This window comes from Rousettus aegyptiacus, unplaced genomic scaffold (genome assembly GCF_014176215.1).
Source record: "Rousettus aegyptiacus isolate mRouAeg1 unplaced genomic scaffold, mRouAeg1.p scaffold_m13_p_6, whole genome shotgun sequence".
Lineage (NCBI taxonomy): Eukaryota > Metazoa > Chordata > Mammalia > Chiroptera > Pteropodidae > Rousettus > Rousettus aegyptiacus.
In genome coordinates this window covers 111751596-111776820 of record NW_023416309.1, presented here as the reverse complement: position 1 = coordinate 111776820, position 25225 = coordinate 111751596, and the positions used below count along the sequence as shown (strand labels likewise).

Here is a 25225-nt window from a genome sequence, read left to right as displayed (position 1 = left end):
GCTACCGACAGTTTAACAACTGGCTGGCAAAATTCCTGAGTAATCAGCTCTGGAGAGCAGGCCCCAGCCCAGCAAGATCTTTCTCTAATTAGCAAATGACACACAAGTGAAAAGTTAATGGTGACTCACAAACACGCCCCCTCCCCACACACAGATGGATCCCGAACTTGACCAGAGGGTCATTTAGGAGTGGGATTTGTTTCTAGTGCAGCCACAGGGGCTGTGCTTTGGGGAGGAAGGGGAGGGGCAGGGTGGCTTTTTCTCCGGCTTTGCAGCAGCCGTCACACGTCACACACGTGTGATGGTGGAAACCGTTCTGTCTCAGGACAGCCACAGCCCTGGGCTCTGCCTCCAGCCAGAGAAGCGCCACCCGCCTGCCGAAGGCGGGGTCTCCAACACACATCCTGGCTCGGAAATGCTGGAACTCTGACTTTAAAAAGTGTCTTTCGGAACCCAACCACTTCATAACAAATTTGTCCTTAATTTAAAGAAAGTTAGCATTTATTGAGCACCTGCTGTGTGCCAGGAGCTGCTATGGCTTCATACGCCTTGTCTAACTGAATGTTCGAACAGCTCTTTGCTAGTCTCATATTCATTTATAGATGAGGAACATCGGGCTCAGAGAGGCTGAGGAATTTTCCCAAGACACACAGACAAAGAGAGAAGAGCTGGGTTTTGAATCTTACTCTATTTGGCTCCAGAGCCTTAAATGCCTTCTGCCTTTGGGGACTGGGGATATTCAGCGTATAAGTATCCAATGAGTTATACAGTAAGACTTCCGAGGAGGGCCACGGTTGTCGCAGGTGGCTTTGTGGTAAAGGCTGGACTTCGGCTGAGCGGGATTTGCCTTGGCACACAGGCGTGGAAAGGGTACGCATGAAGTTTTTCACGCGTCAGCACACAGGCAGGCGTGATGGCTGCATTCAGGGTACGAGCAGGGGCTTGTGAGGAAGTGGGGGTGGGGGGAAGGGCTCAGAGACGAAGTGACTTCTGTAAGGTAAGAGGGAGCCACTGAAGGCGATACGGGCACGGGAGTAATAGGATGACAGCTTCAGATCAGGAACGTTAACCTCGGAGTGATTTTTAAAAACGATGAGAGAGGAGAGAGGACCAGCAGGGAGGCGAACCAGAGGGGAAGCTGACGAAACTGCCAGACCTCGTCTCAGACACAGATTTCATCGCGGCATGTAAAAGGTAACAGTGTACAACTACGTGATATAATAACCACTAAGCAATATAATAACCGTGCATCTCAAGGTGCATATAAAAGATCTAAGGCTTCCAGCAGCTTACTGTGAGAACCACAGCAGTGAGGAGTGTCTGTTTATTACTCTGTCGGGCTCAAGGACCGTAGCCTTTGAAATGCGCTAATGAGGATAGCAGTTATCACTTAAACAGACGAGCAATTAGCTCAGGAATAAATGCCATTGTAAAAATCAACTCATTCGATGGCTGGCGGGTGGAAGACTTTAGCCTGTACTCAGGGGTTAGCGGGGACACACTGTTAGTGTGCATGTGACACTTCTAACCCACTTGCTGAGAACCTGATCTAACCCTCGGTGGCTGCTCACCCCTCTTTTCTCATCTGCCCTCGGGTTCCTGCGCTGGGTGGAGTTAGGTGACCATCTCCAGTTTCAGAGGAGTGGAGGGAGGCTGGAGGCTGCGGGGGACTCCGGCGAGAGACGCTCCGTGCCTTCCTTATTCCGGCTCCGACATGCCTGTGATAACTCCATGTCAGGGCAGTTCGTTGGGTGTCAAGCGAGGCACTTGTGTCGGGTTCTGAGCTTTGTCCTTGAGTCGATTTGTCCTCTTAACACTGGCTCTGGAAGGCAGCCTACCCTGCAAAAACAAGAAACCAAACCAGCACTGCGGGTTTTCCAAAGCAAGGCCCAGCCATGGAGCCCGGGATCCCGGCTTCTGAATGTGTGGCCTTGGGCAAGTCCCTTCCCCCAGCCAGGCTGCAGCTGCCTCATCTTTAGGGTGAGGAGGGACTAGAGTAGATAACCTTTAGGCTCCTTCCAGATGGGATGCTCCAGCCAGGACACACGCCATCAAGAAACCCTGGGAGAAGGAAGACAATTTGTTCTCATTTCCCCCCGTTGATTGTCTAAGGATCACAGCCGAGCATTTGCTGGAGCGCCGTGGGGGCTGTCACCATGCTGCCTCCTCCGCAGTCTGGTTTCTCTGGGTAACAGGAGAAAGATGCCGAGCTGCCTGCCTGCCCGGCATGCTCACCGGGAAAGGCAGAGGGGGCCGCTGATCCACGCACACCGGGCTGAGTAAGATACTCACGTCGACTTGATCATTCAGACCGTGCAGGCCCCGTGGAGTTGAGCTCAAGACCAAAAGCAGGGCAGGGCCGATGGGGTCTGGTATTGGCTTCAAATGATCTGGGACTAAAGAAAAGCAAAATAGAACAAACTAATTTCTTTACACCGCTCCTTGAATAGGATTAATGTCCCAGGTCCTGCATCTCTCCAAATGCCAGATGCCTGGGCAGCAGGGCCAGAATGAGGGCGAGGCAGGTGAGGCACCTTTCTGACACTGAGGGTGAGCATCAGCTTAAAGGTTACACCTTGGGCGCTTACTCTCCTCGCCCTGGGCCCAGACACACTGGGCAGTGTAAACGTCTTCATTCAGTTGGGTCTTAACTGGATTAAGAAGCTACAAACCCAACTGAAGTCTGCAGCCGATAGACCTCCTATTAGCCGAGGAGAAAATTAGCGAGGAATTCGCACTTGGCAGGGAGCAAAATGGGAAAGTCGGGTTGCCGATTTCCTAATGGACAAGGTCATTTTCCCCCATGGAGCCTTAGGGTGCCAGAAACTGTTTGCCGGGTCCCAAAGCGTTTAGAATGGGGCCTCCTCTGCCAGCGTCAGTGTAGCCGGTGGTTTCAGCTTTAATCCGCTGAAGCTAGGATCAGGGGCTGCGTGTGGTTCGTGACTGGGCCCCCTCTCTTTTGGGGAGACCCCGTGCTTGCTCAGAACATCCGGGACTCCAATCTTTCCATCGCCTTAACAGGGCAGAACACGGCAAAGCAGATAGTCAAGAAGGGGCCTGTCCTAGCCCCCCGCCGGGCCCTGCCTGCTGCCTGGGGGTGCTGAGCCGCACAGGGTATGGCGTCTGTCAGCTTTCCGCCTGCAGGCTCTCTCTCCTTCCTGTTAGAGGCATCTGTGCAGTCGTCGAGATGAGTGGATATGTTGCAAAGGTGAGCTGAAACCAGGACAGCGAAAATGAACAAAATTAAAAGCCCAAAGGGACGAGCCGACCCAGAAATGACTCGTCCCTATGCTTCTCCTTTTTCTCTTGGACCCAAGGCTGAGAAGAAGGGCTCGGAGCTGATGAAATACGTGGCTTTTCCCTCCCTGCCTTCCACGGATGCTTAGAGAAAATCCCTGTGACCCTTCAACGCCGGGTTCTCTGCCGGCTTTCTCCCAAGGGCTGCATCCACTGCGCGGAAGCGGATAGGGTGCTGTGAGGCTATTTACACAAAGGATGCGTGGTCTTTGCATGTCATTTCCCTCTGCACGCTGTGCCACCTCTCCCCAGACCGCTTATTCACGTTAAAAGCATTTTTATGGCTCTCTGGATGGCAGTCGCTTCTGGATTTTTTTCCCCTTGTCTGTGCCGTCTTCTCCCTCAGGCCCTCTCCCTGGCCTAGACCTCTGGCAAGCGAGCCAAGTGGCGCCAAGGAAGGACCAGAGAGGAATGCGGGACTGGCTGCCCAGAGGTGCTGCTCCGAGGTTTGGCTGCTTATCTCCCCTTTACCATAGGCGCAGGCGGAAGTTCTCTTTTTCCAAACTGTAACACTATGTGATTACATTGTAGAACGTGGGACTCTAACTCAATTAGTCTCTTTGATCCAGAATTTCTCTGAAATACCCCGTCTCATAGCTTTTCTCTTCTGCCTCGTGAACTAGGCAGCTGGTTGTTGCTTCTAACTGAGCCTTGATCTTACTTACTCCTCTTTCGCAATAGCCAGCGAGGGCGGGGCTGTTTTACAGATGAGGAAACAGAGTTTAGTCCAAAGGTACACAGGTGGTTAGGGTCTTGATTTGTGCAGCTCAAAACCCAGTGCCTTTTCTCTGCCTCGGTTTCTTCAACTGCAAAATGGGGGTGTTACTAGCATGTACTTCATAGGGTTGCTGTGAGGGATGAATGCTTCGGTACGTGCAAAAGCTTTAAAAACAGGGCCAGGCACAGAGAGTGCTCAACAATGTTACTGCCCACTCATGTTATTGTTCTATGTTTATCTCTGTCGTTCCAAGCACTGGATTCATGACTCATTCACGGGAGGAGGAACCTAGTTCTAAGCTTGGGGAGTGTGATCCAAGCTGGGGAATGAACCGCTGCCCAGGCCCAGAGCGGGCCGAGGTGGGACCAGAACAGATCCTTCCTTGCAGGCAACAAGACTGGGCTGGCAGAATGAGCCGCCACATTGTCGCCTGGCTCCGGCTGGGAAGAAACCCTCCCCGCGAATCTGCGAACCCCCTCCAGGGGATGGTGCCCCCTTCACGAACTGCTGGGAGCAGGAAGAACAAAGGCTTCCGAACAGAGCCCGGGATCACGAGGCATCGTCTGACTCTGCGACGTGCTGAAGGCCTTCTGTGAGAAGCAGTTCTCGATTCTTCATGACTTGTTTACCTTTACTCGGTAATTACAAGGCAGGACCTGCGTGTGGGAAAAGGTGTATCAAGGAGGACGCCAGTTCCCTCCCAAAGGCAGGTCTGAGGCCTTCTAAGGGTTGGGGGGCAGGGGCGGAAGGGAGGGCCAGGGAGCCCCCCGTGCTGGGAGAGGCTGCCCAGCAGTGTGTCAGAGCCAGGCACCTGCCCCGCAGCTCCGGCTTCCTCAGTGTCAGCCAGTGTAAATGACAGAGCTGTGTTCCCGCCATCCGGAGCTCGCCGAGAAAACCAAGGCAACCGGGCGTGGGCACCTTTAGCCCCAGGTCTGCGGCTACTGCTAAGAAGAAAGTGATGAAAAATGCAAAATATCATTAGGAAAAAGCTATAGACTCTATCGAATGGCTTTATAAACTTAATCGAGAGGACCAGACACTCCAAACTGTACTTTAAAAATGTTGAAGAGTTGTGAAGTCATGTTCCAGCAGTTGAAATTTTCGCTGATCAGTCTATTCTCTCAGACGAGAGAGAGAGAGAGAGAGAGAGAGAGAGAGAGAGACAGAGACAGAGACAGAGAGACAGAGAGAGAGAGAGAGAGAGAGAGAGACAGAGAGAGACAGAGAGACAGAGAGAGAGAGAGAGAGAGAGAGAGAGAGAGAGAGAGAGAGAGAGAGAGAGACTCTAGACCCACAAATACGACGAAAGGTCTAACGCACAAGTGTCTGTAATTAAGCTGTTTGGTGTGTTTTCAAGAGTCCCCGGCCGCCTGCGTTCCCCTGAGCTGACGTCTCTCTTCCAGTCATTTCCAGAGTTTCCCAAACGTGCCGTCAGAGGCCGACCGTCTCCCTCTTATCTGGCGCTGATGCTCTCCTGACCCCCGGGCCAGCCGAGCCGGCCAAGGGGCCCGTGAACAGCATCTGGAGAGCTCGGCGCTTTGAAAGGAGCTACGGGCGAGGGACGGTGACATGTCCCTCGTGGCTCACCGGCCCTGATTCATATCTCCCTGGCCCCTGGGAAACGGGGTTGGCGAGCGCTTTAGGGACGAGGCGCTGGGGGCGTGCGAGGCGCCACCGCCGCGGGCCCCTCTGCTCCCGACGCCCGCGTCCCCACGAGCCCCCGCGGCCGGGGCGCTGCGGGCGCGTTGCGCGGGGCGTCCGGCCGCGGACCGTGCAGACGCCCCGCGGCGGGCCCCCCACCCCGGCCGCGAGGCCGCGCGCCCCCGGCTGTGCGCGCCCCCGGGGGGCCGCTGCGCCCGGCCCCCGGCCGCGGCCCCCGCGCGCCCCGCCGCCCATTGGCTGGCGCCGCGCGGCCGCGCCCGCCCCGCCGCGCCATTGGCCGTGGCCGCCGCGGTCCCCGCGCGGAAGCCGCCGCTGACATCACGCGGCCCGAGGGCGGCGGCGGCGCCCCCGGCCAAGACGAAGACCCCTGCGCACAGGACGCCGCCGCGGGGGCCCGCGGACGATGGTGCGCGGCGCGCCGGGGGCTCCCCGCCGCCAGAGCCGCAGCGCCCCGGCCCCGGCCCCGGCCCCGCCGGCCGCGGCGCGCAGCCCACCCCCGCGCGCGGTGCGGGGCGAGCGGCCGCGGTGACGCGCCCGGGGCGGCGCGGGCGCAGCGGCCATGGGCGCCCTGACCAGCCGGCAGCACGCGGGCGTGGAGGAGGTGGACATCCCGTCCAATTCCGTGTACCGCTACCCGCCCAAGTCCGGTGAGGGCGGGCGGGCGCCACCCGGGCTGGGGAGGGGGCGCGGCGTCCCTGCGCCGGGGTCCCGCAGGTCTTGGGGACCGAGGGGGCCCCCGTCGCTGCAGAGCGACCTGGGAGGGAGGACATCGAGGAGAGGCGTGCAGGGGTGCCTGAGGGGCCTTGGCGGGGTGGCCGCGGCGGCCACCCAGTCCGCCCCAGGACGCGAGCGGCCTGCACGCAGCTCGTCCTGCGACAGGCGCGTGCCGTGTGCCGGGGTACTGCGGCTCCCGAGGGGCAGGGTGCCGGGAGCCGGTCCCCTTCCCTCCCGCCCTGGGCCCTCCCTCCCCGGGGAGCTGAGGGCTGGGCCAGGCTGCCTTGGCATCCCCACCAGGCACCCGTGCCAGGTGCTGACCCTGGTCGGCGCATCCTGGCTTCCGGAGAGGGACAGGCACGGGTTTGAATTCGGTTTCTCAGGGCAGAGCTTCCACTGCCTGCTGGAGGATGGAGGCCGAAGAGGCGTTGGCAGGGCTGGTGCTTTTCAAGCAGCTGTCAGAGGAGAAAAGAAGTGTGTAACAGAAATGTTCGGGAACCGGGAGTATCAGAGTCACCCGGGCTGTCCCTTTGCCAGAGTAGCTGCAAGCCTGAGTTTTGGAATAGGGGTGGGTCTGGGACGGGGCACAGGTATTTAAAATGTATGGAAGTACTAGGTTCGTTTTCAGAATCATTAATAAGATAAATGTCTCCAGCCTCCGGGTTGCGGCATAGGCTCTGGAGAGAGAGGAGGCTTCTGACAGCAAAGGAGAGAGACTCGCAAGTGGATTGAGCACCAGCCAATTCTGAGCTGCTGCTGCATGACCTAACTCTCTGCTCTTTGCTTTTCATTGCTTTTCTCAAGACCGCTGGGGACCCATGACTACCAGCTTCTCTTTGGCTTAGGACCTGGTGAGGATTTGGCTGATCTTGGAGAGGTGTCAGGATTGGACTGTAGAATAAAGACATGCTAATGAGATGAACTGATTTCTCAGCAGTGTGTCCAGTTTGCGCCAGGTAAACACAGGGACCAGACAATGAACCCGCGCCCCTGCGGAGTGTCTGCCGGAGCTGTGTTTCTCGCCGCTTTTGTGCCAAAGAGTGAATCTTTGCAGAGATGAATACATTTAAGAGCCGTTGTAGAAGAGTCTTAAGATAAAGCTGTGGGTAATTTGTGGGTTTTGTTTGTTTTTGTTTTTCATTTGTGTTTTAATCTAGCTCTAGCTAATTATGACTGTATGAAACCAGTGGTAAAGGAAGCATGCATTTAGCTTTTTACTAGATGAAAATATGCGTGAGTATTTGTGAATTTTTTTTTTTTTTTTTGAAATCACTTAGCTTTTATTGATCAGAATATGGCGCATGTTTTGCTGAGCTTGGAGTTTTCAGTAGTTTGCTGCCACAGAAGAGTACTCAGCCCTCCGTTACACATGGGAATTGGCGTAGGTAAATCACTGGCAGGCTAGTCCCCAAGTGATATTGACACAAGTATGAATCTTGGATGATGAGAATGAAAGGATAATGGACCAAACTAAAACTCTTCTTAACCAGCACACTCAGTACTTACAGTTTTAAGTAATCCTCTCCACTCGACCAATATTGTTAAAATTTTATCTCATCGTAACTCATTTTTAATCAGAAATTTTGTATGAGAAATCTTTGCATCAAGCGGACCAAATTATTTATGTTGAAGGTAAAACACAGAAAATAGGAATCAGAACATTCATGTCCCAGCCAGCAAATCATTGTGTCCTTGAAAATTTTCATGAACTTGCATGTATGTACCAGTCTAGAAGCATCTCTCACCCTTCATCTGATCTTTAAGTTGACCTAGCTTTAATGGGATTATAGCATTTTAGACCTGAAGGAACCTTCAGAATACTTTGGCTCAAGACCTGCTCATTTTGCTGGTGAGAAAATGAAGGCCCAAAGAAATGAATTGGTTTGGCCAGGCTGACCCAGAAAGTAATGCTCTCCCTACTAAACCATCAGCCTTTGCCTTTCACAAGGAATTAGATTTTGAGCTTGTCCTTGATCATTTGTGGAATGGAGCCTATTCTGCATCAGAACTGAAACAAAACTCAGAGGCAAGTCCCTGTCGAGACATCAAACTGGGTTGATTTTGAAAAGTGTCCTCATCTTGGGGACTGGTACAGAACAAAGCAAACAGCAGGGTCCGCTTTCTCCAGGTGACTGACGCTGTAAAGTCTCCGAAACTATTGCCTGTGAATTAGTTATTCCAGAAAACAGCACTGTCATCCACCCCGTAGAGATGGTCACAGCACCCAGCAGGTGCTGTGTATTTTTAAAGAAAACCTTTAATTTTGTACGTACATTGAACTGGAGACGTTGAAAAATTATTGAGAACAGCTACTTTCGTGTTGGAACTTGGGTTTGTAGCTTTTTGGGTTTTTTTTTTTTAAAATAAGGGTTGGTGAACATGAACTAGCCTAAATTATTTAGAATTATTTGTGTTTTGAATAACTGATATAGTCACATGGTTCAGAGTTTGAGAGAATGAAAAGGCATCCCGCGAAAGCCTTGTTCTCACTGCGCTTGTCCAGAATCCCAGTGCTGACTTCCCACACGCTCCCCATCCTTTTGTAACTGCTTCGGGTTTCCTTCAGAGTTTCTTACGTACGTACAAGCTATTTCATTTTAAGATTTAGGACCTTCGATTTTCTCACATGATAGAAGTTATTTTCTCTTGTTCTTTAGTGTCTTTTTCTTTCTATTACCAATAATGCACATTATTGAGCACCTGTTACATAGCGCACTATTGAGACTGCTCCATGTATTGGTTTTTGTTTTGTTTTTTTTCACCTTCAGAGATACTGGAGATCTTTTTTTTTTTTTTTGATCTCCATATTGGAGAGTTTTTTGGTTCTTTTTAAACAATTATGTAGTATTCCTTCATATACACATGCCATTGCTTTTTTTGACAGTCTCCTATGGATGAACATTTGGGAGTTTTTTTTTTTTTTCAGTCTTTTACTATTGCAAACAATGCAGAAATGATTAATGTTACACATATGTCCTTAGGTGGATTTTAGATTTGTTAATAAATGCATGAATACTAATCACTTAAGTAATTAGGTATGGTGGGAGTTTGTTTCTCTATACTATGTCTGCAATAGCATAGAAAGCTATTTATAGCACTATTCTGCATTTGATTTGGCCTTTGTCATTTTTGAGTTAGATGCCACATAATGATATTAAATCCTTCTCCAAGATCTTTGCTTCTTTAAAAGCCTGTCATCATTTGTTTAGCAAAGGTATGGCTCTGCTGAGGAGGTGGTTTTTAATGCATGCATGGCCATCTCTTGAAAGGGATATCCACATTGATAAAAGCATTAAGCTTGTTTTCTCCATCCAGGGAGAAATCAGCATGCTATAAAGACCATTTAATCCATTTTAATTCAGTACCTGATAAATCTAGTTCATTTCCCACTACATATTTGAGCAAATAGGAGTATTTCATTTTGCTTAAGTATATTTCATTTTGCTTAATTCAGAATGGTCATCCGAGTCCTGAGCAGTTATCATCATCATTCTCTGAATTTTTGTTACATTAGATTGATTATACATATGTTTGTCAAATGGGTCTGTCTTATGGTAAGAGCAGTTTTTGAAGCACAGGTAATAAGTTGTTTGTCAAATAGTTATAAGTTTCTCTTAGCTTTTGGGACCATCGATTTAATATTAGTTTTGAAACCAGGGACTTAAAAATATGGAACTTATTACATGATGGTTATTTCGTTCTGCCACAGTTTGATCGATACTTTAAAATTAAGTAGATTCCTAAAATTCATAGTAAATACATTTAATTCCAGAAAAAAACTAAATGTTCTTCTGTTTATTGATGAGTCACCCAGATCAAGAGCTGAAATGCTACTGTTATTTTTCAAACACTTAAAATGTGGTAATTTGGTCACTTTTGAAAACTCCAGTAATTTTGCCTACTTTGTACATTATTGAGAACAGACCAATTTCTTTCACTTTTGGATTTTTATCTTAAGATTTAGGACGTTCGGTTTCTGTGCACGATAGTAGTTATTTTATGTTGTTCTTTAGCATCTCTCTTCCCTTTCTGTGTGTTACTATTCATGTACATTATCGAACACCTGCTCTATAACACGCGTTGGGCTATGCACCAGTATGTTGATTCTGATCCTGTGCTCAGTGATTTCGGTACCTGGGACGAGCAGCAGGGTAGAAGCCCTCAAGGCAACTTTGTAAATCATGGTGTGGGTCACAGAAGGGAGTATTAGCAACACAAGCTGTTTGGTGGCTGTATGAGTCAGGGTTTTCCAGAGAAACAATACATATGCATTTGCTCATGTGATTGTGGGGGCTGGCAAGTCTGAAATCTGTAGGGGAGGCCGGCCGACGAGACACTCAGGCAGGGTTCCTATGTCAAAGTCTTCAGGTAGAATCCTTCCCCAAGGAACCTCAGTTTTCTCTCCTAAGGCCTTCAACTGATTGGATGAAGCCCACCCACATTATCAAGGGGTTATCACTTTTACTTAAAGTCAGTCGATTATGGGCGTCAGCCACATCTGCAGTTACCCTTCACAATAGCATCTAGACTGGTGTTTACCCTGGGCTCGCACCATAGCCTAGCCAAGGTGACGCATAAACGTTACCGATCATAGTAGCTTCCCATTTTAATGAATTAGTCTTACCAAGTAAATGCTAAGCTCGAATTTTAAGTTGCTGAAAGAGTGCTCGTGCAGTGAAAAAATATTTTTTAAAATATCCAAAAACCACAGTTTTTAAAAATCATTATTCAAAAGTTATGCTCCTTCTAAAATTTCAGAGCTTATCATCTAGGGTCAGAGGCAGAATGCATGCATACAGAGACAAATAGGAATATAGACTCTACCATGACCAAGTGGGATAGATCCCGGGAATGCAAGGTTGGTTTAATATCTGAAAAATCGATGTCAATACACCATATTAGTAGAATAAAGAAAAAATCCCCACATGATCATCTCAATAGATGCAGACAAAATGTTTGATAAGATGCAACACCCATCAATGATAAAACCTCTTACCAGCTAGAAATAGAAAAGAACTTCCTCAACATGATAAAGGACATCTATGAAAAGCCCACAGCTAGCGTCCTGTGTAATGGTGAAATGCAGAATGCTTTCCTGCTAGATCAGGAGCATGGCGAGGATGTCTGCTTTTGCCATTCAGTATTGACCGGAGAGTCTAGCTACTAAATATGTCAAAACAAACACTTTGAAAAGAAGTTTTAAGGCATCCACATCGTATAGGAAGAGGTAAAACTGTCTTTTTTCACAGGTGACATGATCCTATATATAGAAAATACCAAGGATTCCACACATAAAACCTAATAGAACTAATAAACAAATTAGGAAGGTTGCAGGTACAAGATAACATACAAAAATCAACTGTATTTTTTATAGAGAAGCAATAATCTGAAAGCAAAATTAAGAAAACAACTCCATTCTCATAACAGCAAAAAGAAAAAAATTCATAGGAATAAATTTAACATAAGTGTAAGACTCGTACTGTGAAGGTTCTAAAATGTTGCCAAGATAAATGCTTTAACTAAAGAAGTGTAAAAAGATATGAATAAATAGACACTTGGTGTTCACGGATTAGAAAACAATATTGTTAAGATGCCCGTGTCCTCCAAGCCGACCTAAAGATTGAGTGCATTCCTGTAAAAATCCCAACGGACTTTTGTGAAGAAATTGACCAGTCCATCTGAAAATTTATATGGAGATGCAAAGGACCTAGACTATCCAAAACAACTTTGAAAAGGAAGAACGAGGTTGGAGGACGCTCACTGCCCACGTTCAAAGCTTACTATAAAGCCAGAGTAATCAAGACGGTGCGTTACTAACACCACGCAAGGCGTATAGACCAGTGTAACAACTGCAAGCCAGAGACAAATCCTTACCTTTATGGTCCATTGATTCTGACAGAAGTGCCACCAAGACAGTGCAACAAGGAAAGGAGAGTTTTTCAATGAATGGGGCTGGGACAACTGGATATTAACAAGCAAAAAGCGAATTTAGACCCTTTTTTCACATCACCGAAAATTAACTCAAAATAAATCAGAGAATGAAAACACAACCCAGAGAACAGGAGAAAATATTTGCAAATCATACATATCATTACAGCCCATGTATCTAGAATATATAAAGAACTTGTACAATTTCATAACAAAAAAAGACAAACCAATTACTAAAGGAGCAAAGGTCTTGAATAGACATTTCTCCAAATAAAGATAAATAAATAGACAATATGCTCATGGAAAGATCCTCAGTCCCATTAACCATTAGGGAAATGCAAATCAAAGCCACAATTAGATACAACTTCACACCCACTAGGCTGACTATAATCAAAAATAGTAAGTGTTGGTGAGGATGGGAGAAATTGAAATCTTGATACCTTGCTGTTCGGAATGTAAAATGGTACTGTTGCTTTAGAATACTCTTTGACAGTTCCTCAAATGATTGTTTAGTATATGACCAAACAATTCCTCTCTCAATAGATAGGTAGACAGATAGATGATAGATAGATGATAGTTAGAGATAGATAGATCTCTATATGTGTGTGTGTGTGTGTGTGTGTGTGTGTGTGCATATATATAGCCAAGAAAAGTGGGGGAAAAAATCACTTCAAGATGTGTACATGAATGTTTATTCTTAGCAGCATTAGTCACAATAGCTAAAAGGTGGAAATAACCCAAATGTCCATCAACTGACGAATGAAACAACTGGTGAGTGAAATAGAGTCACTCCACACGATGGAATATTCTTTGGCAATAAAAGGGAATGAAGTATTGATATTTGCCACGACATGGGCGAACCTTGAAAATATTAATGCTAAGTGAAAGAAGCAGACGCACAAGGCCAATGTCGTATGAGCCCGTTTATATTTAATGTCCAGAAGGGGCAAACTCATGGCACAGAAGATGGGTTAGTGACTAGTAGCTGGAGGGTGGGGAACAAGAAGTGGCTGCTCATGGGTTTCTTTTTAAGGTAACGAAAATGTTCTAAAATTAGATAGTGGTGAATAGTCGCATAATTCTGTGAATATACTAAAAAAGGCCCTATTGGATTGTGTTCTTTAAATAGGCGATGATCTAGTATGTGACTTATATCTCAATAAAACTGGTTTTAAAAATTACCACAGACATAAATAGAAGAGCTAAGCTATAAAACCACTAAGAGAATATATAAGAGAAAACATTCATTTGATTCAAATTGCACAAAGAGGTCTTTGACGAGACACCAAAGGCGTAATCCATCAAAGTAAAAACTGATAAATTGGATTTCTTCAAAACGGAAGATGTTTCTGCTTTAACGACAAATTAAGAAATTGAAAAGACAAGCCACCTTCTGAAAGGAAGTATTCACAAATCAAATAGATAAATTATTTCTATCCAAAACATCAAGGACCCGTATGACTCAATATTAAAAAGACAAACAACACAATTTAAAGGTGGACAAAAGAGTTGAATGGACATCTCGCCAGAGAAGATATAAGAATAGCTAATAAACACGTGGCAAGACACTCAACATCAGTAGTTTTTAGGGAAATAACAATTAAAACCACAATGGGATAGCCCTCCACAACCGCTAGAGTAGCTAAAATAAAAAAGGCAGACAATATTAAATGTTGGTGAAAATGCAGAGAAATTGGGATCCTTGTGCATTGCTGATGGGAGTGTAAAATGGTACAGCCACTTCAAAAAGAGTTTGGCAGTTGATGAAAAAGGTAAACGTAAATTTACGATTCAGCAGTTCCAGTTTTATGAATCTATCCAAAAGAAATGAAGACTTGCATGTCAAAAAGGACGTATGCACATGTTCATAGCAGCATTGCTCTTACAAGTCCGAAACTGGAAATCACCCAAATGTCCATCAACTGATGAATGGATTAACAAAATAAGGTGTATTTCTACAGTGAAATACTATCCAGTGATTTAAGAGATGAACTACCGACATGTTACACAACATGGATTAACCTCAAAAATAGTATGCTAAGTGGAAGAAGCCGATTTCAAGACTATAATCGTACGAGTTCATTTATATATATAAAATGCCTAGAAAAGGCAAGTTTACAGAGATAGAGAGCAGACAGCATTTGCCTAAGTAGTTTGAAACAGCGCCATAACAGTAAGTAAATGGCCATGACTTAGAGGCCTAAATAGTTGGGGTTTTTCCTAAGCCTGTTTCTATAGGCAGACATAGTTCAGTAATTTCATAGATTTGGAAAGAAAAGTTATTTTAAAATTAGAGGTTTTGTTTGTTAACATCTAGGGTACCTATAAATACAAAGTAGCAGAAGAATGATAAATGGGTTTATAAGTAATTTGATTTTTTTTCCTCTGATGCCTTTTTGTAATACTCTCTTAAAATTTACTTTTCAATTGCAGTTGATGTACAGTATTATATTAGTTGCAGGTGTGGAATAGTAATTAGACATCTACGTGCCCTACGAAGTGATCACCCCGATAAGACTAGTACCCAGTTGACATCGCACGTAGCTATCACGACATTGTTGACGACACTCCCTGCTCCGTTCCGTACACCCCCACAGCTGTTTGCCCGTCCCTAAATACTGAACTTATACTAGTGTTGCTCATTCTGGGCCATACCTTATCGGGGTTTTCCTTGATATTTATTTTTATTGTGGTAAAAAAGTATGTAACATGGAATCTATCATCTTAACCATTTTTAAGGGTACAGTTCAGTAGTTAAGATAGCTAGAATTTGTTTCTTGCAGCACTGAAAATCTATACCCATTAAACCCTAATTCCTCCTCCTTTCTCCCGCTCATACTTTATGTTTTAAATGTAATTTTGGAGATCTGCGTGCGCTGTGTCTTCCCTTTTTTTCCAGCTTTATTGAGATACAGTCGACATATAACATTGTGTAAGTTTAAGGTAGACAACGTGGTGATTCGATATTTGTATATCTTGCAAAGTGGTTGCCACAAATATGTCTTCTTAACGCTTGCAGAGAATTCCGAATTAGAGTTTCGGTTAAGAAATTACAGCTAACTAATAATGGAAAACTTGCACTTTATCTACTATTCCTATGTGTTTTTTCTATTAGCAAATAGGCAAAGAGATATTTTAGTAAAGTACATTTTCCGTACCATTTCTGGTTTTTAGAGCGCAGTTCGTGCTAAGAAGTAAGAATGTACGCAAGCTGTCCAAAAGGGATTTTTTTTCCAGGGACCGTGATTGCGTTTGGCATTAGTGTCTGCTGCTGTGGTAGCTGTGCGTGCATTAATCCACTGATTTGTCCCTCTAGACAGCCTGGGCACATTGAAAGCTGTATCCAGGCTGCAAACGGCGACTGGCAATTTGTCACTAGTCTAATTGGGGCGAGTTATTGGAGGGGTCCCTTTCAAAGAAAGGAAAAAGCAAAACTTTGGAGAAGTTTCTTTTGCCTTTTGACTGATGAGGCGTTTGTATTTTAAGTGCCCCAAGGGAGGTCAGTTTTGTAAAGGAACTTTGGACTGAGTCTTCTACCGAACTGAAAAATCCTTTCCTCATCTGTGAACATCGAATTTTAGGTCTTTGTGTATCTGTGCTCTTGATTTTTAAGGCAAGGGAACACTGCAATTAACTTTACACTGCTTTCCTGATAATTTCTTTTAGTACTATGGCAGAAAAGGGGGGTGTCACCTTCTTTAGCCCCCCGAAGCCATCAGCGTTCTTCTCTTGCTAGGCTCCTGTAAGCTGACGCTCGGTGGATGTCATTGTCCCTACATCCCTCACCTGACCGCACAGGTCCTGGAGACTCAGTGTGTCCCATGCTGGAATCCGCCCAAACATCTCCACATGCCAGGCCTGTGTCCCACATTCTTTATTCATGATCTGGGCAAGCCACCCATCAGTCATCGATGTAAAATCTTTATCTTTTCTAATTTCGCCTAATGTATAATCAATCTGTAGTTTCTAATATACAGAAAACATATTTTGCCAAGAGTCAACAGTAAATGACTTGAATTATTTGAGATGACTGTTTCTACTTAAGGCAAATAGGCTCCGCCCTTCCCTATAAATTATGCACTTGGAAAATAGGGCTAGCAAGTGCTGGACATGAATAATTGATAATTAAGCTTCCCTAAATGATGACCTGCAGAATCATATCACTGCAGACAGCAGTTCTTTCTGTTTTTAAGTTTTGGTGGGTAACTGTCGAGAGTTCCTCAGTGATCGCTTTGATTTTGGCTGCAAATAGTCGCAAATAACCTTTTTCCTGAGTGTTGTTTAATTGGAGAAGTGCCCCAATACGTGTCGAGTGACATTATTCAAGTCATGTTGCCTAATAGGTGTTTCTAGACTAGAGCTCCATGTGTAGAAAATCCAAAAATGAATATTTGGCTCAGTTTTTCTGTTAGAATTTTCTTCTCCGTCTTCCTTCCTATGGCTTCTTCACAGGCCAAAGATGCTGAATCCCAAGTTTCAAAAAATGAATTTTTTTTTTTGGCTCTTATAATTTCTAGTTTGCACTCTTTTGAATTTGCCATATCACTTTTTATAGTTTCAGGCTTCTCGATGAAATGCTTGGATCTCATTTTTTTAGAGTTTGCTTATAAACCTTTAACAAAAATTGAGACTGATTTTGGGAGTTAGAGCTGTATAGCACACAAAGAAGCCTTTTGCTGTTCCATAAACCCTTCATATTAATCCAAGGGTCCGGGGTGTGTGAGAGCATCGATAAGGCACATCACTGTCTGATCCTCTTCATTTCGGAAGCTCAGGGGAGAACGAGGTCGTAGAAATGTGGGTGAAGAAGCGTTCGTGTAATTGTCAGCATTGGAAAGTGTCCCCAGCTGGAATCTGCAGTGTTACCTGAACCCCTTTTGGGTGGCTCATCAGCGCCATCGCGCCCTGGCACGGCTCCTGGCTCTGTCCGGGTGAGGCTGGTGGGGCTTCTGGCCCCTGTCGGGACTGCCTCTTGTTGTAGTAGTGTGGGGCAAAGAGGGCCTGCCGTGACTCCTGTCCCCACGCCCTGGGCCATCAGCACTGCTAATGAATCTCATGCCGAGGGTGTGCGTGTGCATTTGTGTGTGTGTGTGTGTGCGCGCGCGCGCGCGTGTGTGCGCACGCGCATGCATGTGTGTGTCTTTCTTTCATAGCACTAAACTTCTTGTCCTGTCCGGTTAAATTCCATAATCTGCATGGTGAGCGGTAGGTAAAGTCAGAGACAGCTGTATTATTTAAATTTGCATTTTCCTATTAAACAATCATGTTGAAACAAATACGAAGAATGAAGAAAAGCCTTTATCGCAGAGGGTTATAGAGGTACACACGCGCCGTGAGTGGGCCCTGAGACCTCTGCGTGCAGGCGTGACCTGGCTTGTGAAAATGTCGGCACAGAAACGTGCGTGTGTGCGCACACGCTGACATCTGTGGTCACGATTCCTGAGTACGCGTCGGATGGGGAGTAACCAGGGACAAAATACATATGTGCATTAATGTGCATGGTGGGAACTTCTGGTGTCTTGGCTGATGGCATTAGTCACAGCAGAGTCAATGAAGGATGTCGAAGACAGAGGTCCGTTTTACGTTTGATGTCTTGGAGCCTCACTGTTACGATTTTGCTTATTTTATGCCATTGTCCCAGGGCAGGAGAAGAAAGCTCTCCTGGGGCCGACGATTGCTCTGTTCGTTCCAGGGACCGACATTTTCTGAGTCGCCGCTTCCCCTGGGCTTCGTCTGACTGGTTTCTGTCTGATCTCTCTGTCTCTGTCTCTGTCTCTGTCTCTCTCTCTAGGAAGCTATTTTGCCAGCCACTTCATCATGGGAGGAGAGAAGTTCGACTCGACTCACCCCGAAGGCTACCTGTTCGGCGAGAACAGCGATCTGAACTTCCTGGGGAACAGACCAGTGGCGGTAAGGGGGTCCCCTGTCTGCTTCCACGCGGGGCCGAGCGGCCGCTTCCAACAGGCTCACATGCATCAGTCTGTGCTCACCGGTTCAGCGGGGTCTGTAGCTTGGTCTGAGTTGAGGGGGACCCTGGGGGCTGGGTCTCCTGGCCCTCGAGGCTGAGCCCCGGCAAGGCGACCAGGGTCTGCCCACGGGCAAGGGCATCTCACAAAATCCAGGGCCTCGCCCAGCGATTCGGACCCCTGCCTCGGTGCCGGCTCCGCAGCCGGCCCGCCCCCTCCTGGCATTTCATTCTCCTTCATAGCACCTCGTGGCACAGAAGCTTTCATTGCTCTGTCTCGCCCTGTTTATCATCCGCCTTCCCCGTGAGAATGTACATTTTGTAGGGCGAGGACCGTTGTCGCTGACGCACCCCGGCAGCCAGAGCAGGGCCCGGCACCTCGTGGGCGCTCTTAATAAGGATTTGCTGAAGGAATGGCTGAAAACCGTCCCCCGAAATCCGAGTTGACGTTAACCCGTATCTCTCTTGGTTCATTCAACTCATCCCATAGACTTTCACGGAGCCTCTTCTCTGCGCCCAGCGCGAGGCTTCGTAATAACAGCTGCCGTGTGGCTATTGAGTGGCCACTGCGTGCTAAGGAGGGTCGGGGATACCGCCAGACGTTTTCCTGACCTTCGTGAAGAACCCCCAACTCCACCTCCATGACAGAGGTCGATCCCACTTCATTAGAGAGAGAAACGCAGCTCCGAGAGACGAAGCCCGGTAACAGCCGGCACTTACGAAGCGCGTACCGCGTGCCGGGCCCCGTCCTAAGAATGTGGCGATCTACAGTTTTCCCAAAGTCACATAAGCAGGCGTGCTAGGCCACGGATCAGTAATCTCTCCACTGCTTCTCGTTGCTTCAAAATGCCCTGCCTTCCTCCAGAGGCTCCCAGTTTAGTGGGACAGGCAGGACGTGTGAACGGGAAAGGTTTAACCGCGATAAAGGTGGGAGGCGACCGGATTCTGTAGGAACTGGGGCCGGGGCTGGGGGGGCGGGATGGCCAGGGAGGAGAAGAGGCGAGGGGCGGGGGGACAGGTGGGGGATGTGCAGCGAGGCTTTGGAGAATGGCCAGCTGTTCACCAGACGTGTGGGAGAGGGGCTTCCCGGGAGCCAAGGGCAGGCCCAAGAGCACTCATGTCTTCGATGAATCGGCAAACACTGACCGAGCGACTGCTGTGTGCCGGGTGCTGTGACAGGCGCTGGGGATTCAGAGCCGAAATGAGCATGGTTTGCTCCTCTTTGGAACAAATAAGGAAACAGATCCCGCGGGAGTGGACATTTCCTAATGGCGAAAGGTGACTGGAGAGGTGGGTGGTGGCTCTGTACCCCCGCCTGAGAGGTTTCGGGCTGTCTCCTTTAGGCTGTGGGGGGCATTGAAGCTTTTCAGATAGGCGAGTGCCCTGGAGACTTTGATTTTCATTTGGTTGGCTGGTTGGTTGGTTGGTTTTTTTCAGAAGGGTAATCTGGCAATGGTCTTCCATCTTGAGCTTTGATTAAAAAACATTATCGTCATTGGTTTTATTGGTTTCTTCCCTTCTATCTGGAGTGACCCCTCTTCTAATTCTTTGTGCGGTAGGACTCTCGGATGTGGTTCCATAGTGTAGCAGTTAGCACGTCTGCTTTTCACACAGAAGGTCCTGGGTTCACGCCCCATTGGAGCCACAGTCTGTGGTCTGTGGCCATGCCACCCTGAACAAGCCCGATGTCTGATCTCAGAAGCTAAGCAGAGTTGGGTCTGGTTAATACTTGGATGGGAGACCACCTCGGAAGACCAGGTGCTGTAGGCATAAATAATAATAATAATAATAATAATAATAATATTGCCAGCTCCTTTCTGCTTCAGACTCAGCTGTGCCAGCTAATGCTTATCGAATACCCGCCGTTTGATTTCGCTATGACTACCTTCGCCGTTAGAGTAGAAAGGTCTTTTTGTTTCTGAGAGAGCCAGGTAAGAGCTTTTTGTCGCTCACCGGAGTCTGCTCACACTTGGCAATGGCTCGTCCTTCTTAGATGGACTTGAGTTTTGCATCTTTCTTCTTTTATTTTTTCTTTTCTCTGGTATCAGAATAGTTTTTTTGCTTGTTTTTGTTTTTGTCGTTGTTTGTTTGTTTGTTTTAGCATTTTTGACCGTCGTGGGCCATAAAAATGATTTTAAAACAAGTCAGTGCTTGTTCAGGTTCGTTTGGGCTCTTCTGCCGGCTGACAGGCTTTACTCTTCCAGAGTGAGCCCGTGAGTGGCCGAGCATGTCCGGAATCACTGGAGAGGGGCCTGACCTTGACTTGGAAGCTTTTTCCCAAAGGAGCATCATCGACACTGGCCTTTCCGTTGCTGTCGTTTTATGTAGTAATCATTAAATATGCGTCGTGTTGTACAGAGCACGTGTTTTCCGAAGACATCATAGTTTGAGGTTAAGAAAGCAAATCCGTAACTTCCGATAGGTATGTAGAAATAGAGTACATGGGATGAATGTGGTACGTTTCCCTTTTCTTTCCCCAAATATTACTTAATAACAATAATAACAGCTGACATTCATTGAACAGTTGCCGTTTGCCCGTCCTGGGTGTTCTGAGCTCTTCAGATGTGCCATCGCATTTCGTCCTCAGCAACGTAATGAGAAAGGCCCTCAGCTCACAGGTGAGGAGCACGAGGCACAGAGAGTGTAAACGAAGCTTGCGAAGCCCGTAAGTGACTGAGTCGGGACCTGACCCCAGGAGTCCAGCTTCGGAGCCACCTCTGCCCTCAGGTCCGGCGGACGTGGGGGCTCTGCCCACATCCTGTCTGTGCGTCCGTCTGAGCAGGTCGTCGAGGGCAGTTTGCGAGGCGTGCAGTGAAACCTGAACGTAGTGGCGTGTCCTCTCAGAGTGCCTCCCGAGACGGCTGTCTTGGCGTGTGATTCTGCCCGCCCGCGTGACCTCCGGGTTCACCAGTGCCACACGACAGGCCAGGGAAAGGCCCCGTGACTGAGGCTCAACTCTGGCCTGACTCCTCCTGTCTAGTGACAGGTCTCCGGTGTCTGCAAGTGAGCATCAGATTGCGGAGGGGAGGGGACAGTCCGTTAAAGCCATCCGCTCGCTCTTTCTTCCAGAGAGAACAAAGCTAGTGGTGAAATATGTTGGAATAAATTCTTACGTGACATAGAAATCCCATGGGCTTCCCGGCTGCTGGGATCGTGGGATTTCCTGGCATTTCCGCATGATCAGAGTCACTCGATGGAGCTGTCACTCCGCCCAGGGTGTCTCCTGGGACACCACCGAGCTGCCACTTAGGATAAGCCGTGAGAGTCAACTTTGTTATCGGGTCTTAAGGGTCAGATTTGAAATACTAGAGTAGACATATGCATAGAAAGATGGTTGAGGAGAGTCGAGTTAAGATTTCACATTTTTTTTTTTTGCATCTTACCATGTACCACTTTGCGGCCTTGGCGGGTCTCCCGCCGAGGCTCTCGGATGACCCAGCGGTAAGGTGGAGATGGTTCTGACTTGAGAGGAATGTAATGCTCGGAAAATGCCCCGACCCCGCTGGATGGGAAGGAGCCTGGGGCGATGCTGGCTGCACTTGCTGACCTTTCGGGTCAGTCATTTCTGCAGCGGCTGATAGTTCTGGGTGGAGAGACTCGGTCGCTGGTTTTTAGGTAACTTCTAAGTGGTGGGCGGGGCTCCCGCAGGCCTCTGCGCTGGTCCCTGTGTGGGGAGCTAAGATCCTTGTGTTTGTTCATCACAGTCATTAAATGCGGCATCGAGACCTCCCTCCCCTTCCCTGGTGGTGGAAGGCCCGGGCCGATTTTTTGCTCCTTTGTTATGTCAGATCTTGTTTTGTAGGTAAATTAGGGCTAAAACTCTGAGCCGAGTTGAGGCTGAGTGAACGAACCTTAGGATGGTCAGGAAATCAAGTGGCGCCTTGACTCCGCCTGAGTCTAGATCTCTCCCCTCATCTTAGGGGCGAGTGGTTGACTTGGAGTCGCACCCTGTTTGATTTGCATGTCCTGACCCCGGGCGCCGTGGACCCCTTCGTCCTCCTCATGCTCCCTGCACAGCTGGCCTCGAGAACCACGCCACATACCGGCAGGCCGCTCTTCTTCCTCTAAAAAGAAATAGACCCAAAAGTTGTACTTAAATCCAGTTTCCATAGATTGGACCCTGTGTGCGGGGAGAACGAGCCACTCCAAGGCGGGCCGGACAGCACATCCATTCGTGAAGCAGGGTTTTGCACGTATGGAGCGGTGTGCCGGTCGTGATGCCCTTCATTCATTCACTCGTTCACTCATTCATTCACTCATTCATTCATTCTGTGAGTCAGACGCTGTACGAGTCCTAGCACCTGCTAGCTGCCGGAATGCAGAGATGGAAAAGGCCCGGGCCCTGCCCTGAGCTCGGGTGTCGGGGCCGCAGACTGCCCTTGACTGTGACGAGCCGTGGTGACTTCTGTGAGAGAGACTGGGGGCCGGGCTGGGAGTGGGGGTCCTTAAACCTGGAGGGGTGCGCGGGGCTCCCCGGGAGGAGAGCGGGAAGGCCACTGAGGCGGAGTTAGCGGGCCACACGAGGCCGCGGAACGACGCACAGGCCACGCGTCTGCCTCCCGGACTCCATGGCGACACCAGCTCCCTGGCGACACCAGCTGCCTGGGTTTTCCACACGTCGGGCGGGACTCGTGAAATAAATCGCAGGGCGTCTGTCCCGTGACGTGGCATTCGGCCCAAAACAAGGCGGATCTGTATCCAACCGAGGTACCAGCACGTTGGGGACCACCACATCGTTCACCCAAAAAAGCGAGTTGCCGTAGAGAACGTGGAGTCCAATTTCATCTCTGATAAAAATAACAGCGTATGACAACGTGCGTGCATATTTGTATTAATAGGTGCTTAAAACTCCGCACGAGGACAAGGCCTTTTAAACACCTACGGTGGTCACTCTCGGGGCGCAGCGTGGCACCCTCCTTGTTGTTGGTATTTCCCCCCAGTGAACACATGTTCATTTTCTTAATGAAAAGCATTTTAATTTCCTTAAAACACGCAGAAGGGACTATCGCCGAGCAGAGGCGTGAAATAGGTCTAGAAGGACGTGTGGAAGTAGCAGAATGAAGGAAGTTCATAGAATAACAGGTTTCTTTTCTTTTTCTTTTCTTTTTTTTTTTTTTTTTTTTTTTAGTGAACTGCAGGAAGGGCTCGTCCTGCTAAGCGGGGCCGGGAAGTGGTCAGGGGCTTGTGGAAAATGACTGAAAAGTCAGAATCAGCACAGGGAGGCCTGCAGCCAGGTCGCTTCTCTCCCTTGGAACGCTGGGGTTGGTGCAGCTGGGGTTGGTGCGGATGTGGCCGGCTCGTCAACAGCCCGAGAGTAAAAGGAAACCCAAACTGTAAAAATGCTGAACCGGGGAAGGAACACACATACTTTTTTAAGGGCTTGAGGGTTGACAGACGGTTTTACTTAAGATTTTTTTAAAGTGCCGAGCTTCCAGCGCACCTCCCCGGACGTCCAGGCTCTCCCCCAGGCGACCGCCCTGCCCAGTCCCTTAACCTTCCCAACCTTTTTTTTTTTTTTCTTTTTACCTTTTCGGGTTTTTAAAAGCTGCGACATAAAATTTAACATCTTGACCATTTCACACGTGGAGTTCGGCAGTCCTAAGTACGGTCGCGTGGTTGTGCAACCAGTGACCAGAAATCTTTTCATCTCTTAAAACCGAAAGCCGGTGCCGGTGCCGTTAATGCCCCAGCCCCACCCCTCGCCCAGCCCCCCCTCGCCCAGCCCCCCCGCAGCCGCCTCCTCGTTCTCTGTCTCCCTGGATCCGACTGCTCCGAGCACCTCGCGTCTTACGGTGTTTGTCTTTCTCTGACTGACCGGCTTATTTCACTGAGCATAATGTCATCGAGCGTCATCCATATCGTAACAGGGGTCGGAATTTCCCGTTTTTGAAGGCTGAATAAGATTCCACCGTGTGGACGGAGCGTGTTTTGTCTGTTCGTTCGTTGACGGACACTTGGGGTACGTCCACCCCTTGGCTGTGGTGAGCGGGAGTGTCGTCTTTGGTCCTAAGGCGTAGCGTGTGCACCAGTGTCGGGCTAAGGAAGAAACGATTGTTCCGTTTTAGAAAATCGTATAAATGACATTATTTTAGCTCTTCAGTTTTAAAATTAGTTTGTTTTTTATTCTTACCAAAAACAAACAAAAACCTTATTCTGTTTATGTTACTTTTTATCCTTAATAAAGATAAAGAAATTATTTCAAATGCCTTTTTCCAAGGGAAGTTGCTTCGTGCCATTCGGTGAATAAATACCGAATATGTGTAAACAAAGTCTGTTTTGCAGTGTGCGGATAACATCATAGCCATATTTCCAAATAACCACATCGTAGGCTTTAATCTAGAGTTAGTTTCCACTGTTTCTTGATTCCAGAGATAACACGAAAAAGCCGATTACTTTTATTCGGAGGGCAGGATAGATTTTTGTTGTCAGGGTAGTGAAGAGCATAAAATCTGAGATGCCACAGTAACTGTAAAGTTAACCACACCTTCGGAAAATAAGTTACAGCAGAAAATAAAGACAACCGTGAAAAGCTAGTTGGGTCCGAGCGCTTGCGGCCGGCCACGCGAGAGGGATGTGCGTGTGGCTTGTTCTGGTTCTCCATCCTGAGACATCCCCTTCACGGAGCCGGTTTCTGTAGTAGAGGGGTCGTTGGGTGGACGGGGGAGCCATGGGTGCGAGCGGGGGACAGCGGGACCGAGGCCGGTGAGCCCCCTCGGGGACCGAGGCACCCGTGCGTGACAAGAAAGGGTGCTCCGAAAGAAGTCAAAATCAGTTGATATGTTCACCTCCCTATTTTTAACTAATTTTTTTAAAACAAGCAACAGCGGCTTTTGATTTCCTTTCTATTGTCGTTTTTTTTCTTTTCACTTTTTTTCTTACGAATTGCGAAATGCTTCTAAGCGTACAAACCATATTAAACGTTTTAAAGGAACTGTAGACCA

At 48.0% G+C, this 25225-nt stretch overlaps 1 protein-coding gene across 4 annotated transcripts in view; it reads left to right on the top strand.

Annotated features, from left to right (window-relative positions):
• Positions 1–987: 987 nt before the first annotated feature.
• Positions 988–25225, top strand: part of RNF157 (ring finger protein 157) — a 63077-nt gene continuing 38839 nt past the window's right edge. For 3 of the 4 annotated variants that reach the window (XM_016127419.2, XM_016127454.2, XM_016127473.2), the window contains exons 1-2: positions 6165–6324; positions 18111–18229. In XM_016127419.2, the coding sequence (XP_015982905.2) occupies positions 6237–6324; positions 18111–18229 (207 nt within the window). In that variant the 5' untranslated portion in view covers positions 6165–6236. Of the gene's footprint in view, positions 1195–6164; positions 6325–18110; positions 18230–25225 lie in introns of those variants that run through there. The other variant, XM_016127462.2, reaches the window with a different exon arrangement.